This window comes from Maniola jurtina, chromosome 22, assembly GCF_905333055.1.
Source record: "Maniola jurtina chromosome 22, ilManJurt1.1, whole genome shotgun sequence".
Classification (NCBI taxonomy): Eukaryota; Metazoa; Arthropoda; class Insecta; order Lepidoptera; family Nymphalidae; genus Maniola; species Maniola jurtina.
In genome coordinates, this window is record NC_060050.1 from 6,786,706 (window position 1) to 6,807,791 (window position 21,086).

The 21,086-nt window shown below is 36.2% G+C and overlaps 1 protein-coding gene across 1 annotated transcript in view; it reads left to right on the forward strand.

The window, feature by feature from the left end:
- Positions 1-21,086, forward strand: part of LOC123876731 (probable basic-leucine zipper transcription factor R) — a 53,350-nt gene that overhangs the window by 22,721 nt on the left and 9,543 nt on the right. Inside the window, exon 2 of the mRNA XM_045923062.1 lies at positions 10,366-10,493. Coding sequence (XP_045779018.1) covers positions 10,366-10,493 — 128 coding nt within the window. The remainder of the gene's footprint in view (positions 1-10,365; positions 10,494-21,086) is intronic.

Sequence of the window (21,086 nt, forward strand, 5' to 3'; positions counted from 1 at the left end):
ATAATCCGATGAACTTATTTGTATAAGAATTTGCCGACTAAGACCCGAAAATAAACAGTCGGGTTTATTTAATTTCTGGCTTTTAGTCCTCGGTCCCACTGCCAAAATTTTTGAGTTCTGTTTTTATCTTTAAGCTACGGCCAAACCTGCGCGTCATGAACGCGGGATGTAGGCAGTGGGACATTATTCGATAGCGTCCAATATGCAAATGTATGCGTGCACTTTAGTGGTCGCGTAATGCATGGAATAGGCAACCGCCGCGCGGCTGACTTGTCCGCTTCGTAGTCGCTTCTGTCGCGCATGTTTGGACGATTTTTTATCTTTGCAATGGCTTGGATCTCTACACACAATGCGTAGTTGTCCGCGACGTAGTTTTGACGTATAGTATCTACGCGACAGTTCGAGATGGCAATCGGGGTAAGAGGCGGGGGGACGTCCCCTACACCCGCACATCACCCACGCTATCCCGCATCTTGACCTGTTGCGCACTATACCTACTATATTACACTATACCATTTGTCGTTCAGTCAGTTTTGACAGTAGAACGCAGAACTCAGAACTCATAACTCCGGCAGTGAGAACGAACCTAACTCGTTGGGAATTAAATAACCCCGACGATTGTCTAATCCCGGGTCGTCGGCTAAATCTTTTACTCAGAATTGGGATGCCCTTTTTATGGGATCTATTTTGCATGACGGACTGTAATTTGGTGATCGTCTTACAACGGATTATTAAAATTGAGATCAGAAGAATGAAAATTTGATTTTATCATAATAATGCTAAACGTATTTCTTATTCAAAATTATATTCTTTCTTTTTATGGAATCGTTTATTTGATTAAATCTTCGGGTCTCGTTTATAAAATAATATTATGATTCGTATTTCATATTATTTTCCATGAAATTGTATCAAGGTGCTTAGATAAAAGTTTACGCTCTCGTGGGTGTTATTGCTTTATCAGGTAAAAAACCTTTTTTTCATAATATAAGGGTGAGTCAATAATGTAAAACCGTGATAGCTTAGTAGTTAATGCATTCGCCTTCTATTCGGGAGGTTGGAGGTTTAAACTTTGATCCCGGGCACGCACCTCTAACTTTTCGAAAGTTATGCGCGTATTAAGCAATTAGAAAAGAGCTTTTAACTTTCAAACGGCTGAACCGATTTTCTTGGTTATAGCTAAGGACACTCTCGATCAAGCCACTTATCAAACAAAAAAAAAAACAAAAAAAAAAAATCTGTTCATTTTAGTTTACGATGCCACAGACACACGTCAAACTTATAACACCCCTCTTTTTGGGTCGGGGGTTAAAAATACATAATATGATTGATATCTATAATGACTAAAGTATGTGGCAGCATTTGTTAAACTACCCAGCTGTCATGTAAACGATATGCTCTGATAATCTTGCTGGATATCGCATGGCGGATGGCTGATGAGCCGATTAGATCTAATTACACTAATTGATTTTGTAAACGAATTGATCTTTATCGTATTACAACTTAAGATTGATAATTTGATAAGTAAGAGTGAAAGAAAAAACCGGCCAAGCGCGAGTCGAACTTGTGCGCCGAGGGTTCCGTATCTAAAAAATAATACATATGTTATTATTTTTTTGCTCTAATTAGGTATCGCAAAAAATATTGTACATGTAAGTAACTACGAATCCAAAGGTTTTCGGATTTTACTCTTTACTGAGGTTTATTATTTTATTGAGGTACGGAACCCTAAAAATACAGTATTTTTAAGTAGTTGATATTTTTTGGTATAGATAATATTTTCTTTAGGCTATAGCATAAAAACCCAATTTATTCAGTAGATACCTTAGACCTACATTTTATTCCTGAAAAAGATTCATCCATCACTGTAAGAGCTATATTGAAATTACCTTAGAATCTAGGTTATATCATGCAAAACGCTACAAGTAGGTACCTACAACCAAGATTTTCCTCTAAGACTAGATTTAGATTATATTCCTAAGATCACGTTTCGTTCAAGTTAGTCATAATATTATGAAGTTTTCAGTGAAAACCTTGAGGTGGATTACATTCTGAGAACTTTTGTCCTTAGTTTTAAGATTTCATACTAAACTTTCACTTAAGTACCGAGTTAGATTGGCATAGATCGTGAAAAAAATTTTGTTCTTGAGTGTAATAAATAAGTAGTAAAACTTTCAACCAAAATTTCAAGTTTCTTGACTTAGCGGTTTGAACTACGAGTAGCTATGCGTTGATATCAGTCAGTCAGTAGGTATCTCTTTTTACATATTATGTGTAGCAGTTTTTGTGTCTTGATGTTGGTCTGTAAACAATGTTACTAGTCATTAATCCGCCTCAGGCTTGATGTTACTACAAGCTTTCTCTTAATGTCTCTTATATGTATTCCTTATCTTATACAGTTAATTGGGTGAGTTTATTATCTTTTACGTACAGCTCTTTGGTCAGTTTCAGCTTATTGGTCATCTTAATGTTTGCAATCTGACGATTGTTCAGGGGGAGAAAAAACTATCATAAACCCTTGGACCTAGGAAGCTGAAAGCAAAGAAGTTCCCTTTTTAATTAAGACAAGAAATAAGGCTGGATTTTATGAAATTCAAACGGTAGCGAAACCACGGGCATACTGTCTGTTGCCCACGACTTCGTCCGCGTCCCGCGGGAAATGTCTTTTCCCATAGATTTTCCAAAACTGTTCTTTCAAACTTTGTCCTGACAATAACGAATATAATAACAAAAGAATGAACCAATTTGGTGCAGTCGTTCGGAAGTTATGCACGTAAGTACGTACTTACATACATTTTAGGGATTCATTTTTATTTATATTGATACGTCAAACTAGATGACATCGAACCGAAAGAAAAAGTCACCTTTCCGCAATCTAATTATTACCAAAAGTATACCGGAGCCTTAATTTTTCCGTTTTAGGTACAACATACAACATAGATCTTTTATTTCTCTCATTTTTTTGTTGAACGAAAATCTATTATAAGTAATAAATAGTTATCAAATAGCAAGTCACCGACCCAATTCAGCTGATATGCAACCCGGCAGGACACGTATTCGCATTTAGAACACAAACGGTTACTATACTGGGTAAAAAATACCCACATTACATAATGTATCTATGGTATACACTGGTGTATATATCTAGGTCTATTATATGTATTTAGATTCGAATCAATCATAGATAATTTTGACGAGTTTCCATACCCCTAAAAAATACAAACTCATACATTTTAAAAATTACCTCTTAATAATAATATACATAAAAAGTAATAATAATAATAATATAAGTATAAAAACTAAAGATATTTTAAAATCAGTTTTTTTGATATAAAGATTCTATAAAACATAGTTCTTAAAACACTTTGAAAATTATCACCATTGGAATAAAGAATTCAATAGTATGAATAACCGGTACCGTAATGAAAAATCCCCATTTTCCATTTTGGAAGTTCGTAACTTTCAGACACGTTGTACCACCTTTCCTCATAAGGAGAGCTTGTAGCTTAATACTGTAGGAAGCTACTGAGAATAACAGCTTTCAAAAATAAACGAAATTGTAATAATATGATTTAATACATCGATGGTCTTTTTGACCGAGTAGCACCTTCTGCCGGGTTAATCCAACATAAGAACAGAGCAAAGATTGCTTTCCTAAGCGGTGCCAATATCCCCTAGATTGATGGATAGAAGCTCCGAACAACGAGTCACCATTAACCGGATTTCTTATTACATTACACGAAATTAAGAGTAAGGCCAAACTTAATAAGGTTGACCGCTTTTTTATCTATGTATTCGAAACAAAGGATGGAACTATGAGAAATGCCTTTCTAATTCTAACACTCGTATTTATAAACAAGTAATCACTTTTGCTCAAGTAATTTCTTAACTAAGCAATTACTTTAAGTTAGAATTCTTAAAATCGTAATTCTATTTTATAAACAAGTAAAGTCCTTATCTTATCTAAGTACAGCTTTAAGCATTACTTGCTACTTGAGCATTCATTCCAACTGGCAATACTATTTAGCTGCGTTTTGTTCAAATGTGCAGTTGAATCAAAAAAACGTCATATTTATTTAATTAATGAAAGTATTATTTAATTAAAGTATTATTACTACTTGTAAGTATTACTTACTTAGACGATGGTATCAGCGACTTCGTCCACGTAATTATTTATGTTTATGAAATTCCGTGGGAATTTTTTGGTTTCCCGTGATAAAAAGTGACATTTGTCATTCCCCAGGTGTTTCCGGCCCACTACTGAGAACGGGTGTCTTTTCAGAATATAAAGGGTTAGACGATAATCCACAACGCTGGCATGGATAGTACCTACCTATATCCATGAAATAAATCACATTGATTCTTTGATTGAAGGACAATTTAACAAAGAAACACACTTTCGCATTTCTAATGTAGTAATTAATAGTGATTATAATCGTAATACGGTCCACATACTATGTGGATTGGAGGAACTTTCTAGTGCAGCGATGTGGTTGTTGCCTTGGGGGCAAAGGTCCTGGGTACGAATTCCAGTTGGAGCGGTTTGAAAACAGATATTTTCTAGTTTGTTTAATCTTAATGCTTGATGACATTAAGATTTTTGGTCTTGTTCAAACCCTACCCAAAGCGATTAGATTCGATCCTTCAACACATAAAAACTAAATGTATCGAAGACCTTTCTGGCGCAGTGGTGAGCACTGTGGTCTTATAAGTGGGAGGTCCCGGGTTCGATTTCCGACACTGACAATCTGGGAATTTGTAATTTCTTAACTGTCTCTGGTCTGGTTTAGTGGGAGACTGCGGCGGTGGCTAGTTACCACCCTACCGGCAAAGCTATGCCGTCAAGAGATTTTGTGTTCCGGTACGATGCCGCATTTTAAAACCGATGAGCGGATTTAATAAAAAAATTGCCATAGTAGGTACAGTTAGCGACAAAGCTAGATTTGAACCTGTCCATAGTCGCTTGCACTGGCGGATACAAACCTAGCTTTCTTGCTGACTGTACATCTTCTAAGTTAGCCCGGTTCCATATTAGATTTCATCATCACTTATTACCAGGTGTGATCGCAGTCAAAGGCTAACATGTAATGGAATTTAAAAACTTATGGTGTTTTATTACCGTAGCTAGAGACCTACTTCCCTTTTTAGTTAGTACCACTAATTTTAAGGCGTGGAATGCCCTTTCGGCGTCTGTTTCCTGCCAAGTATAACCTAAATACCTTCAAGGCAAAAGTGAATAGACATCTTCTAGGCAAGCGCCCTCCAATCTAAACATCATCATTGCTTTTATATGTAAGCCGATCTCACAAGTATAAATTAAAAATTTATAACACCCCCGACAAGTGCAGGTTACAGTAACTAGAAAAGAGCTGATAACTTTCAAACGGCTGAACCGATTTTCTTGAATTATAACTACGAACACTTTCGATCAAGCCACCTTTCAAACAAAAAAAACTAAATTAAAATCGGCTCATTAGTTTAGGAGCTACGATGCCACAGACATATACACAGATATGTTATAAGTGGGTGTTATAAGTTTGACACACGTCAAACTTATAACACCCCTCTTTTTTGGTCGGGGGTTAATAACAAAGAACTTTGTTTAATAAAATGTAACACATACCTACCTACATAGTATAGTGAAGTGTGAGTAGAAATTTGAACGTAGCATCTTTTTGATAATACCTATGTTGAACTTAGCTTTAGTTACTTTGGCATAGCTGACTTAGTTTTCATTACATTTATTTCAACCGTATACCAATGTAAATAAAGCTGAATTTGATTTGTTATCAAAAATGATGCTGCGCCTTGGTTTCATACTATAGTTACCTAGTGCGCATTGCGCTTATAATTATGTACGCATAACGAAACAATAACATTTCGTACCTACTTCATCAGATAAAATTGATGTACAGAGAAATTAGTCTATGAAAATTCCAGTTCTTGGTTCCAGCACGAATCTCAAGAATCGTGATAGCATCTCATTTCACCTGTGTGCCTAGTGGGAGATTTTTAACCTATTCGATCGCGTAAAAGTTAACTGCGTTTTGTATGAAATTGAAACAGCGCCATCTAGTGACAAGAAGATGGCGCTGTTTCAATTCCATACAAAACGCAGTTAACTTTTACGCGATCGAATAGGTTAAAAATCTCCCACTAGGCACACAGGTCTCATTACTCAGATCATAGTGAAATAACTTGACCTTGAAAGTGACACAAAATACACTCACGAGACTAAGTGAATAATTGTCTATAGTAATACAATGATAGTCGATTTTTACACCACACGATAACATCAGTAAAAACCTCATCATACAACACGATGTATTTTTGAGGGACTTAATAAATACCAGGATAAGACGAATTGCAAGTTGTCCTGACATAGTTAGTTTTCCGTAATAAAAAAGAACCAAAATCTAAATCTACTCATAGCGCATGACTTAGTAGATCTTTGATGGTCGCAATCATATTTGTTCTTATTTCATAGGTTCAAACATTCAAATTTTTTTATTTTTTTATTAGTGTATTAAGTATTTCAGCAGAAGGGGGCATGTACTCCCGAAAATAACAACTTTAGCGATTTTTTAAATGGTGATTATTTTCGAAAGTACTCAAAGTTATCCTAAAATATCTATTCAAACTATGAATTTTCAAAATAAATTCGAAACGATATCTTATCCCATTGGTCGTACAGTCTAAAATGTTGATTGGTTTAGGAAGTTTACTTTTACTGGATAGGAACGCGATGTCGCACGCAACACTTTCTACCTGGTGTGTGGTCACGGCACGACAGTTTTATCTATGGATTCTCTATTTTATCTGAAGAATTTGTAACATACCTACTTATAAACCACTTATATGTACCACTTAGGTATTGCATCACTTATACAAATGTGATCAAAAACCAGTCAAGTGCGAGTTGGACTTACACTCGAAGGGTACCGTACCATTGTATAAGTTACCTATAACACTAGTGGGAACTCTTTGATTTTCCGGGATAAAAAGTAGCCTATGTCCGTCCCTGGGATATAAGCTAACTCTGTACCTTTCATCAGAATCGGTTAAACTGCTGGGCCGTGAAAAGGTAGCAGACAGACAGACACACTTTCGCATTTATAATATTATAGTGGAATATAATAGAAATAGACACTGAAAATTTAAGGTCTCTACCTATTTGACGCGATTGCGCACTTATCCGATCCGAGTCCGTGGAAATCATTGACGTATAAGAGATAGAATAGATTGATAGATTGGATAGAATCTCGGACAGAATCTATGACACATGTACGTCATACGACGGATTTGAATCCGAGGCACATCCGTGATATTGTCACAGATGACGTAGATACTCGTAGGTATATTATTTTCACTGACTCGGATGGAATGAGTGCGTAATCGCTCTCACGATTCATGAGACACAGGTCATTGACAGACTGAAGGATGGACAGACGGACGGACAGCGGAGGCTTAGGGTCCCGATGGCATCCTTCGGTTACGAAACCCTAAAAAGGGCATCGTTTAGATAAAATCAACGAAGAAAATAAGCAAAGTTAATCTTTCTTCCATACATGGTATTGAGCTGACAATTGCGAACTAGTTTTGGTTAGGCATTACGTACAAGGACTACCTAAAAATCGTAGTACCATCTTGGATGAATTAAGTACGATTAGATTTTTGGAACGAACGGCACTTCTGATTAGGAATCCAATTAAAACTAATCCACTGCGCAGTAAAGTATCCTTGCAATCTAAGTACTTGTCTAATATTTTTCAATCGTCAAATAAATTTTAACAGACCAATTTTGACATTTTAAGTTCAAATAATTGGTTCTTCAGTTAAATATCATTTGGCGATTGGCGATTGAAAAAATCTTGGGTTGTTATTCTAAGTCTGCCCTTGTAATATAAAACCCTAACACTGACTGACTGACAGACAACAAACCACCCAATTTGCAAAAGGCATCCAGTAACTGGCGTATAAAAGACTGATGGATGGATGAAACCACTCAAAAAATCTACCATAAAGCTGTACTGCATTTTCATCAAAAGAAAATATAAAAGCAATTGTTTGGCGTGATGGGATTCAAAGGCGGGGCGAATAGAGTTTACTGATTGCGCGAACGGAAAGTAATCCTATTATGCAGTCATAACTGTGTTGAGTGTCCCTGAGCACTTTTAATGCACTTTATTTGCAACTTGCAACCTTTGACTTTATACCTAGCGCAATCGAGAAGCTTGGATGGCAATCGTAAATGACATTTCAATTATTATTTTACTACACAACAAAAAGGAGTGTAAGTAGGTACCTAATATTTTTAGGATTCATGTATGTAAGTAGGTATGTACTAGTTCCAATTTTTCAATTGCTTATTCATAATGTTCTAATTTGACGATTGAAAAATCCTCCACTATTTAATGTTATTTGTTCTCGATCTACTAGCTTATGCACACGACTTCATCTGCATAGATTACACAATTTCGAACCCCTATATTGCCTCCTCAAGGGATGAATTTTCAAAAATACTTACTTAGCGGATGTCTACGTCATAATAGCTATCTGCAGTCCAATCCGTCCAGTAGATCAGTCAGTCAGTCAGTACTCAGTAAGACAGTCATCACCTTTTCCTTTTATGTATCACACTTCACACGAATATTATAAAGGGCAAAGTTTGAGTGTATGTGTGTATGTAAGTGTGTGTGTATGTTTGTTACTCCTTCACGTAAAAACTACTGAACGGATTGGGCTGAAATTAAGAATGGAGATAGGTTATACCCTGGATTAGCACATAGGCTACTTTTTATCCCGGAAAGTTAAAGTGTTCCTATGGGATTTTTAAAAAACCTACATCAGCTAGTAGAATAAATTGATTTTAGTTGGCTATAAAATTAATAAATTGAAAGGCGTTATGTAGTTAGTAAAAGCTTCTAAGCTATCAGCGGCGAGCGCGAGTAAAACTAAAACAACATAGCCTTGGTCTCAGGAAACACATCATTAGCATTCTACACAGCACTCCTAACTCTATTAAGCAGCTGTCCATTCCCTTTTAAGTGCAGATAGTGTTTGGCTCTCAATTTCTAAAGGTCGTCCGAATAATCACAGCTTAGTTTGGGAAAATAGAAACGAGTTTAAGCTAGATTACCGTTTGAATTAGAATCATTTTGTAGATGCAGATGGTTTTACTTTGAAACACACCTTATTGATTCAGTTTAAAGCCGTGTAATTAGTAGGGTAGGTATCGATCTATCGTAAAACGTTTCGTTGTATTAAATGTAGGAATGGTGTGAGCTGTCAGAGTGTGTCTCAAAGGTATCTACAGAAAAATTATAGCACCCTGCTGCTCATAGGTTGAATAGCTTTTGCGTAGCTATAGTTTTAAGTTTGCGTAATTAATTTTAGTTGCATCTGTTAGTTATTTGATGTATTGGTGATCATAACATCAATTATTATCTTACAAATTCAATAATTAAAAATCAAGGGTATCTATGGACAACTTTATTTTTCTATTTTGACAAAATGGCTTCGACCTCGATACCCAAAATTAGTTATAAGACTGAGCTTGTGAACTCGTATTTACCTAAGTAACTAAATTTGTTATACATAATCTCTTAATTAAACAAAAAATACACTTTTAATATATTGCCTGTGAAAAAAGATAGCACTAGATATAAATAGACCTGTCCATTTCGTTTATTTTAGCGAATGTGTCCTACAACAGAATTAGCGATATACTTTACCTTACCACACATAAAAGACGTTAAATAACATTAGCCTGTGTAATTATACTCCTATGTTTCATATAAATGCATGTAAGCAGCAAAAGATAAGGTTTCACAGACTATATTAAAGGTCTAAGGTTAGGCGTCTTCAACAGGTTTATTGAACTTTAAACCTTTAAATACTGTGTCAATAGAAAATAAACTGCAGGTATTACCTACTTAAGTACTCAAAGTTTATTTGTAATCTAAGCGAAAAATCAACCGTGCTATTTATTTAAAGCTGAGTAAATATCAAAGTAAAATGCATTGAATTACCGAAGTTCTTCTAGCGTCAGTCAGATGTTTTATTTGCAATATTTTTTCGTAGTTTTATTTATGGTATATTATCAGTAATCATCAGTACTATCATCTATTTTTGTTTTTGCTAGCGTTCTGGTTACTGGCTGTATAATATTCGTATTTTTATACACTATGTACAAAACTCTCTAATTACGACTAGGTACCTATACCTATTATCTTTATTTCCATAACTCTATAAATTGTAGTTTAGGAAACTCTATTGTAGGATAGCACAGACAAAAATTCTTTACTACGGGTATCAAAACAAGTGCATAAAGAAAGGAGGAATAATAAAATGTTTTATTTGTTACAGCCCTCGCTCTCTGCGCTCGCTCCGAAGACGCAAACAAGACCAGCCAGCCCGTGGAAACTCAAAATAAGGACAAAAGACAGACTGAGGAAGGCACTCAACAGCTAGTTTATAGAACAGCTAGAAAACAGGTACCTACCATTATTTACATAGTCATATTTATTCCTCTCTTGATACTCTCTTGAATTGAAAAATTCGAAACTGCTTGCGATTGCGATTGAATTGCGATTTCTGTTTTGAAGGTTCCGCACCCGTAGGATGCCAACGGGACCCTAACTAAGACTCCGCTGTCCTTCCATCCGTTTGTCTGTTTATCAGCGGGCAGAATCTCGTGAACCGTAATGGGTAGAGACCTGAAATTTGCACAGAATTTACAAATTACATTTTTAGCAAAAAGAAAATTAAAAGTGATCATCATCTCTGTAAAATTAGTTCCTTTCCGGGTTTTCCAGACTTCAAAGCTATTTGAAGTCGAAATAGGTCAAAAATAACTTTAAATACCTTATTTGCATCAAAAGACCATTAGCTAAATGCTTGTGTTCTTCAACATGCAATTAGCTTATCTGTGAGAGGCATCGGTGTAGATTTAATTTTAACTGGCACATTGTTTATATAGTAAATGAGCGAGACTCGGCCGTTATTTGCAGTTAATTTGGAGTGAAGTTGCTTAATCTAGTAAAAAAGTTTTTTTTTCTGTTGAATTATGTAAGTGTAACTCATAATCATTATTTATCTCAACCTATTGCTGGTACATTACTGAACACGGATCTAAACTCTGACATAACGAGAAGGGCTTAGGCCATAGTCTACCACGCTGGCCAAGTACCGATTGGCATATTTCATACACCTTTGAAAACATTATGGAGAACTCTCAGGTATGCAGATTTCCGGTCTGCAGGTCTCAGGTGACCCCGTGAGGTTTTCCTTTACCTTTAAAGCAAGCATAACTTCGAAAGTTAAGTGTATACCTACCTACCAAGTGTGCGCGCGATATCGAACTCCGGACCTCTCAAATAGGAGCCCTAACCACTAAGCTATCACCAAGTCCTTAAATATTTACCGTATAGTAAGTGGGTAGAACAAAGCTGTAAGCTACGGGTCACCAGTATTACATAAACATTTCGTTACCAACGAGATACTGTACTGTTACCTAGTTTCAGCCCGTTACATCCTTAGTACATTCAGGTATGGACTATAGTGAGTCACAAATGTTGTCGCCGAGTATTTTGTCCTATCCCTTTCACTGTGGCCTAGATTGCAACACCGTTCCTTTGACCGTTCGTACAACGCTAACGATCAGATATTTTCCTGTACCTCGGCACTTAAATGCAAGCACCTCACGAATATCACGAGATCTGACTAGGATCTAGGTATGAATCCATTGTTCCGATTTTTATATTCTATTCGATTCTAAGATGTATAAATAACTTTATATAGTATAAGTCTAAGATGTATTAGTATCTTTATACTTACCACATGATGGTAGCCTAGTGGTTAAAACGTCGGCTTCATTTTCGGCAGGTCAGAGGTTTGATTCCGGGCACGCACCTCTAACTTTTCGAAGCCATGTGCGTTTTAATTAAATATCACTTGATTTAACGGTGAAGGAAAACATCGTGAGGAAATCTTCATGGCTGATAGTTGTACATAATGTCCATAATGTCCACACACACCTTTGAAAACATTCTTAGCTACTCGGCCAGTATGCCGGAGTATAGCCTAAACACTTGTCATTCTGAAAGGAGACCTTTGCTCAGTAGTGCGCCGGGATGGGTTGATCATGATGACACTTACCATAAACCTCATATTAATTATTGGTCGATATAATATTAATGCAGTATTTTAGTCGATACACAGAGTTTCGTCAGGCAGGATAGCGGCTAGTAAAGTTCATGATAGGGGTAAAACGGACAATATTATCTCCAACATCATGAATGCGTTCCTTTCTTTGTACATGGACGGTACTTAGCGCTTCAAAAATACCGGTAATTTGTTCTCTGTGAGCCGGATTTGTTCCTCTCACGCGACTCTGTGAGTGCTGCGTTCGGCTGCGCTTTTAACCCTGTGATGGTACGCTGTGATCGTCTATACTAGTGGTTAAGATTAGGCATTATGAAGAGATAAAATAAGAAATAAACTCAGCTGAATTATAGAAACACCTAGGTATTTAAGTCATGAGTTATTTACAAGTAATTAATTGGTACAGTACGTTGGGTGAACACGTAGACTTCTCGACCAGCTAACAGGTTTACACGGATTGAATTATAAAAAATTAATGTAAAATTTCAACTCCTCAAAATAGATATAATGAGTGGAGAGATTTGCTAATTTAGAACGTCCTGTTAGTGTGGAAAATCAGTTGATACGTGTATTTGCCTTATTTAGGCCATCGGTTTGAGACCAACCGGCATTCCTCAAGCACGGGGGAAGCCCTACACTGAAATCTCAGTCTTTTAGCATTGTTATCGGGGCACAGCACTTGGACTCTCCTATTTCGCTGCGAAGCGTTTTCAATTTGCCTAGGTACGGAAACCTAGGTTCCTTTCAATGAGCTCTGGGCTCGCCCCAAAACCATGGTATTTTTGTATATTTATATATTTGTTTGATTGATTGTCAATAAATTGGCCAATTTATTAGTTCGGAGAGTCCAGCTGTATAAAGACATGACGTGTTTGCTTTGTGCCGGAATCTCGCTGCTGGTACGTCACCAATCAACCATGTACCATATAATATCAAGCAAAGGAATTACAAAGTACAGCAAAACTAGTATTTTTATCTATTCAAAACTCGGTGATTCACAAATTCAGCTGGCGTCGGTTTTAACAGATAATGTTATCTAAAATGCTGTTTGGGAAAGATCGGTACACAATAAAAAAAAGGTACCTACCTGCCTCGCCATCTGCCCTCTGGAGGCAGCGTGTACTCCATTGTCTCGTTCAGGGTAAGTAGATGAAATTTAGCTATGACTCGAAAGTAAAAGGTCCCTTTGTCTTTAGCCTGAGATTCGAACCCAGCCAATATTATCTTTAGTAGTGGAGAGCATTCTTGGTAAATTAGGTACTAATCGTTTTGTGAAAATAAAAGTATAAGGAAAAACCATCGTGAGAATTTCACATCCCTAGAGTTCTCTCAAATGTTCTAGTTCATTCATAACCATATAAAAGATTGATCATGATGATGATAATGATGCTTCGTCCTAACTTTTGTGATCAACTTCCACTAAATGACGTTATTTTATTTACTCAATTTCAATACTAATTTCAATGTAAGATGGAAGAAATTTGTATTTCTTAGTTCCATAGTAAGTACTTTTATTTAGGTATGTATTAGAGAGAGAAAGTCAATATTGAAGGTTATCAAATTAAATATGCACACATGTGACTTAAGTTTGAGGTATATCAAAAAATCAAATGAACCATAACTAATAAATCTTTAACTTGAATCTCCTTCCAATATTCACTACTTCATATAGGTATAATTAAATATAGCAATAAAAGAGGAAAATAATATTCATATAATTTATTACTGGTGAATAGATTTTTCTACTACTCACTCAGTTTAAAAACAAATAAAGAAGAGAAACTGAATTTATTATTTAGACTGGGAATTAAGTAACTTTATTACATTAATTAATTCCTGGCCGAATATTTGCTTCCTAAGCCATACTAATTATTGAAAGGGGAAAAGCAATATTCAAACGAAAAAACCCTTTCGGCTTTATGTACATCATTTTATCTAAAATACACACATGCCCACATAATTAATAGAGATATTATCTACAATTCTTACTTCTATAATAAAGTAAATTTTAAGGACACACATTATACACAGTTTTATACAATCAATCTAGATATATTCAGATCCCAGCTCCGCAGTTAGTTATTTCGTCTCATCTAAACACTTTGGTTTAAGAAGTTTAATTTTATGTTCAAACGTGGAGTTAACTCATTGTGCGGTCTAGAGTATAGATACGATTTTTTATAGCCTCGTATTCATAATTTAAGGATTATGTAAATCATTACAAACAAAATTTCTAGAAACCACCTCTGCTAAAGCCAAGTTGTGGGTCCCCGATTTACGTCATATAAAATACAAAGTGTGTAATGCATTATCTGGATTCATTTCTAATTAAATCAATCAATTAATTTAATTAACTAGGGTTGTGGAGCTGATTTCAAAATAATCTAGTCAAAATAATACAAAATATAATACGTCACCCAATACCAGCTGCTGTCGGCTCAAAACACACACTGATTAATTAAGATTTTACACTATCAAATTTTACTAGTTACTAATTTTAACAATACTAAAATTATTATTTCAATTTTACAATTTTTCTTTTCTCAAAACTTTAATTTTGAATATCGAAATTAACGTCGAAATAATCTCGAATAGAGTGATGAGTCTCGAAGGCTGAGGGCCCGAATGAATCCTTCTCGACGACTGTCCTTTTGCTAATATCGTCTCCCTTCTCTACCTTTCGACTTTCTCCCTCTTCCTGTAACAGAAAAACACACGAGAGCATCTGATTCGTCTTTTGATCGTCTCCTGCGCACCCCTGAATTTTTATTGGTGGACAGAAGAAATGGTGTTTCAAAGTTCCGCCTTTTGACACACCTCGGTGTTCCTGAATGGTCCGATTTTGGCTTCACAATTATTTCTCATGTTCCCATGGTGTTTTTTTACTTTCGCGCAATCTGGTTGCAATATATGGCATTGTTTATTACACTTACAAAGATTTCTAAGTTAAAATTGACGACTTTATCAAATTTATGACCGACCCTAACGCAATTTTAAAAACTTAAGCTAATTTATTGTTTGTTTATGGATAGGCTCAAAGAAATTTTGTTTTAAGACGTATTTCTCAGTATTTAATTTATTTCATTTTTTTATTTTTTGTTCTACCATTCTTTTAACATTTAGAGTGATTTATCTCTCAAGCCGTTTGCTTTCTAAAAGCAAAACTTAAAGTAACGGCCATAAAAAAAATCTATGATGAATAGGTATGACTATCTCACACTCCCCCAAAATAGATTTTTAATACACGTAGTAATCCCCCTTTTGTCCCTGCAGCTGTGCTAGTTGTTTCAAAATCTATTTTTCTCCTTATCTGTATTAGAACGTTAGTATTAAACCTCCCACGCCTATCTATTATCCCCTCGGGCATGACCATAACTACTTAACTCAGGTATCTCTTTGTTTAGTGTACCCCAAACTACCTGTTTTTTCTATTTCTTTCAATCCTCTAGTTTTACCTATCTTTCTAGTTATCTACATAGTACCTAAACAAATGAATGGCATTGTAGTTACCCTTAACTTTACCAGTATGAACGTCTATTAATGTATATACATTATTATATGGAACTGCCCCTATTATGTACGGTCCTTCATATAAGCGCATGAATTTTTTTGTCAACTTTTTATCCGCATCTGACTTCGTAAAAGTCTTAAGTTTCACTAAATCTCCGATTTCGAATTGTATTAACTTATGATTTTTGTTATAATGTAATTGCCTACTTTCGGCCGCCTTATCTATGTTTTGTCGTGCCTGCTGTCGAATCTGTTCTAACGGTTCACCCTGTAAGTCTGCCCTCAACGATGAGTCAGTGTTGAAATCAGTTGATAGCAGAGTACGTTTTCCATATATAATCTCGTTTGGCGAATATCCCGTTGTAGTATGTATTACCTGATTGTAACAATCTTCTATATCCGATAATAGATCTACCCATGATCGATGTGATTTGTCGCAATACGTCCTGAATAATCTACCTAACTCTTTATTAACCCTCTCTGTCGAATTTGGCCGCGGATTTCTAACAGATGTGTGCGTTAATTCGATACCTAGTTGGCGAATACCTAACTCGAAACTTTTGAAGTAAAGTTCGCGCCTCTGTCTGAACATAATGTCTTAATTGTGACCTGCTTATGAAACTTTTTTACACAAGTTAAAGTAGCCTTCCCACTAGCCTGGCGTAGTGGGTATAGTCTGATTAACTTACTATAAGCATCTTGCATTACGAATATGTATTTAAACCCAAATCGTCCTGCCGGTAAAGGTCCAAAAATATCGCAAAAAACTCTCTCTCCTATTTCCTTCGCTATTACAGTTTTTATCGGCCCCGTGTGCGTTTCCAAAGCATGTTTTGACTTCTGACATGCCTCGCAAGCTCTTACAGCACGACCTATTATACGAGACATATTTGGGAAATAATATTGACGTTTCATCAGAGCATAAACCTTGTATCGCCCGAAATGACCTACTTCTTCATGTATGCTAACTATCAAATCCCTTAGTATGTTCTCGGGAACATATAACCTTAAGATATCCCCTTTTATGTCTCTTCTATAAAGAATCCCTTCTTTAAGCACGTAGTACTTTGATTCAGAAGTGTCTGCTGTTTGCACGCGTCTAATTATCTCACTAACAGTCTTGTCGCGACTTTGATAACTACCTATCTCTCTCCATCGCTCCCGCACTAATCGTCCTAATGATGTTTTAAATAGATTCATTTCAGGCCCCGTGACCTTGTTAGTTAATACATCGGTGGTCCCCTTTAAATGTCGAGACAATACGTCTGCTACAATGTTTAGTTTACCTTTCACATGTTCGACTGTGTAATTAAATCGCCCTATATAATGTACCCAACGTATCATCCTAGCGCTCAATAATTTGCACGTCTGCAAGAATATCAGGCTTTTATGATCAGTCCTAATGACTAAATTCGCTCCTCTCAAATATGTTTCAAACTTTGACAAACTGAAAATGATGGCCCATAGTTCTTGTTCAGTAACTGTCCATTTGCGTTCTGTCTCTGTCAATGCTTTACTACAAAACCCTAATATTTGTTCTTCACCTGCTTCATTCAATTGATAGACATAACCCGAAACCCCCAAATTACTGCTATCGGTTTGTAAATAATAAGTTCCCTTAGGATCTGGGTGTACAAGAAGTATCGTGTCTATAAACAATTTCTTGACCCTTTCAAAACAATCGTTAATTTCCTCTGTCCATGACCATTTCGTATTTTGTTTTAATAGGTCACACAGTGGTTTAACCTCTTCGCTATATTTTGAAATAAATCTTCTGAAATAATTTATTAATCCCAGAAATCCTCGTAATTGTTTTATAGTCCGAGGTATAGGGAAGTCTAATATGGCTTTAACCCGTTCAGGATCCATACGTACCCCGTTAGTATTTACTATGTGTCCTAACAACTTTACCTCTACACATAAGAACCGACACTTCTCTAACCTTCCAGTTAAACCTGCGGTTTCTAATTTATCTAACACTCGATCTAAATGTTTTAAGTGTAACTTTATGTCCCCCGTAGTGAATATGACTATGTCGTCTAAATAGTTTACGCAAAACTCTCGTACTCCTACTAGGATATAATCCATTGCTCTCGAGAACCCTGCTACAGAAGTTTTTAAACCTTGAGGTAAAACATTATAAGTATACGTCTTCCCCATGAACGAGAACCCAGTATACTTCCTAGAATCTTTATGCAAAGGTATTTGAAAATAGGCATTATTCAAATCAATTAAACTGATATAATTTACTCCATGAAAGGATTGTAAAATCTCAGATGTGAGTGGAGGCGCGCCCGCGTCACCTACCATTTTCTTATTCAACTCTCGTGCGTCCAATAAGAGTCTTATTGACCCATCTCGCTTCTTAGTGAAAGTGAGAGGACTACAGTAAGGAGTCGCTTCCTGTCTGATCACGCCTAGTTTTTCTAACTCTTCTAATTCGGTTTTTACCTGTTCTCTATACGCCAAAGGTACCGGATAACTGTGTTTTACAAAAGGTGTTTCGTCTAATAGCTCAATAACGTGTACGTACTTGTTTGTCAAACCTAAACCTTCCGTAAATACCTTACAGTGTTTGTTTAACACAGGTAGTAATAATTCCTTTTGTTCATTACTTAAGTTCGCGTCATCTAATTTTAATCCCTTAAATTTCTCATTATCTAAATTCATGTCTGATACACTTTGTTCCACTGGCCTAGAGTTTTGATTTAATATTAAATTAATCGTGGCTGCGTTCGTCTCTCCCCCTAACCTTTCGATTTTGCAGTCCGAATTCAGCCTAACACAAGACCTAACGCCCATATGTTCAATAGTCAAAGTGTGTTCACCATTACAGTTCACTATTCCTTTTACCCGCTCTAACCAATCGTATCCTAGTATCAATGACCTAGGAAGACGTCGCATAACTAGTACAGGTGCTTCAACTAAAGTACTACCTAACTGAAACTCTATTAGCACTAACCGATTTGTGCTTTCACTTCGCGATCCAAACGCGCCTTGTATTTGAATTGCTGGAATAGCGATCTCTGGCAATGTCCCATGTTCTCTCAGAATAGAGTCGTACAATTCCCTAGTTATTCCACTAATCTGACTTCCCGTATCTATGAGTGCACTCATACTTCTTCCATACAATCTAACACATACTTCAGGTAACCTAGGTAAAGAATAATCAACACTCACATCGGTTTGTTCATCTAATTCATGATACATTGTGTACACATTCAAACCTCTCCTCATACAAGTTTCACAAGTCACGCCTAACTCATTACACTCTGTTACATTTTCAAACTGGTTTTCCAATAAGATTCCTATACTCCTAATTTCAAATTGACTACTGTACTCGTTATAATCAACGCCGCCTCTTAATAACCGCTTAAGTCCCTTATCTCCGGTCCCCAAACTCTGTCCTGGCTTCCATCCACTATTAATTAAGATCCTATAGACTACACCTGTCCTTTCGTGATCTGAGGTCTTTCTGACGCCCGTGCCACACAAGAATAACTGATTTGACCTCGTTTGTGTTGGGCATTCTAGTTTTTTGATGATCCCTCCCCCACATTCTTAGACACAGTAAGATCCTCGCCCTCTTTCACGAACGTGATAGCCGGCCTAATTTGTTTAGATTCGGATACCGTAGGCCTGTTAAAGTTAACCCTAGAACCTAATCGACCACGATAGCCGCGTCCCCTCGTCGAATTTCCCCTAGCTCTCCAACTTCTTGTTGACATTGTTGCTACAATAGGTCGTCTCGATGATGACTCATTGTATCGTCTACCTCTGTAATTATTACTAACGCTACCTCTCGTAAATTGCCTAGGTTTTTCAACAATATTTTGCTCTATGTTTCGAAGAAATTTCGCTCCGTTCATGATGTTAACTTCCTCTGTTCTAGTAAACCATAATCGCTGTATATCTATAGCATAATGTCGCATAATAGAATTGACCAAATCTCTCTCACTAAACGCAATAGTTAATGACTGCATTGATTCTGCTTGCTCAGCAAAATGTTCGGACATCGACATTCCCGAATCGCTTGAATATACCGCATTAATCAATTTATATCTTATAGATTCCTGAATTTGTTCGGTCCAATAATTTCGTCTAAAATCAATCTCGAAGTCAGCGAACGTAGTCCAGCCCTTCGAATACAAGTCCATAACCTTCCGAGCATGCCCCGAGATGCAACCTAACGCTATATCTATTTCGCGATCTAATCCATTTACCGCCCTTATATATTTCTTTAATCGTTTTAGAAAAACGATGGGGTTAGTGAATGGTTTTCCGTCGAAATTTGGTTTAGTTACTGACGGCTGTACAACATATAAATTCCGGGTCTCAGATAATGTACTTGTGCTCGCGGTTTCAAGATTTGACCCCTGCCTATCAGATTTTTCATTTTCATTAATTCCGTTCGACGCGTGTGAAGAAACGCTCGCGATTTCATTTGAACCGGTATTTGAATTTAACTGATGTAATTTTGCTTCGAACTCGGTGATTTTTTTCAAAATCAACTCTAATGTAGCATTCCCTAAGGTCGTTGTTTGCTCGCTCGATTCTACGGTACTAACATCGCTTTGCCCCGCACCTACTTGCTTTGTTCTACGTCCTTTCCTACCTGAAGACATCCCTTTTTTTTTTTCAATTTTACCCTATTCCTTTTACCTACTTTGGTACTATCTTAAATATTTTTAATTTTTTACTTTCCGTGTAAAATTTAGTAATATGCAAAGTTGTAATTAGAATAATAGAGCAATACTGCTATAATTTGCAACCACATGCGCGAAGTGCTTTGATTATATGAATTCCCAGACTTTAAGCAAAATTTGTTAAGTCTAAGAAATAAGCACGGGATAAATAACTCGGTCTTTGTAATATCCTCTCTGAAAACCTGTAAATTGTACATTTATAAGACACATAGCTTATTTCTGCTCCTGCTCCCCCTATACATAAATAAATGTAAATGTACAACATATATATATAAAACAACATGCAGTGTGTCCTTAAAACTTATAATTTATAAATAGTAATGTAAGTTTATAAATTTTTCTCTCTCAAATACCCAATCACAATTTCTACGTTGTGTTATTTTTATGTTAATGTAAATCTAGTCATATCGTTATTTCGAATACGTACATAGATCCCTGGTCACTCGGCATCATATTTCTGTGATGGTACGCTGTGATCGTCTATACTAGTGGTTAAGATTAGGCATTATGAAGAGATAAAATAAGAAATAAACTCAGCTGAATTATAGAAACACCTAGGTATTTAAGTCATGAGTTATTTACAAGTAATTAATTGGTACAGTACGTTGGGTGAACACGTAGACTTCTCGACCAGCTAACAGGTTTACACGGATTGAATTATAAAAAATTAATGTAAAATTTCAACTCCTCAAAATAGATATAATGAGT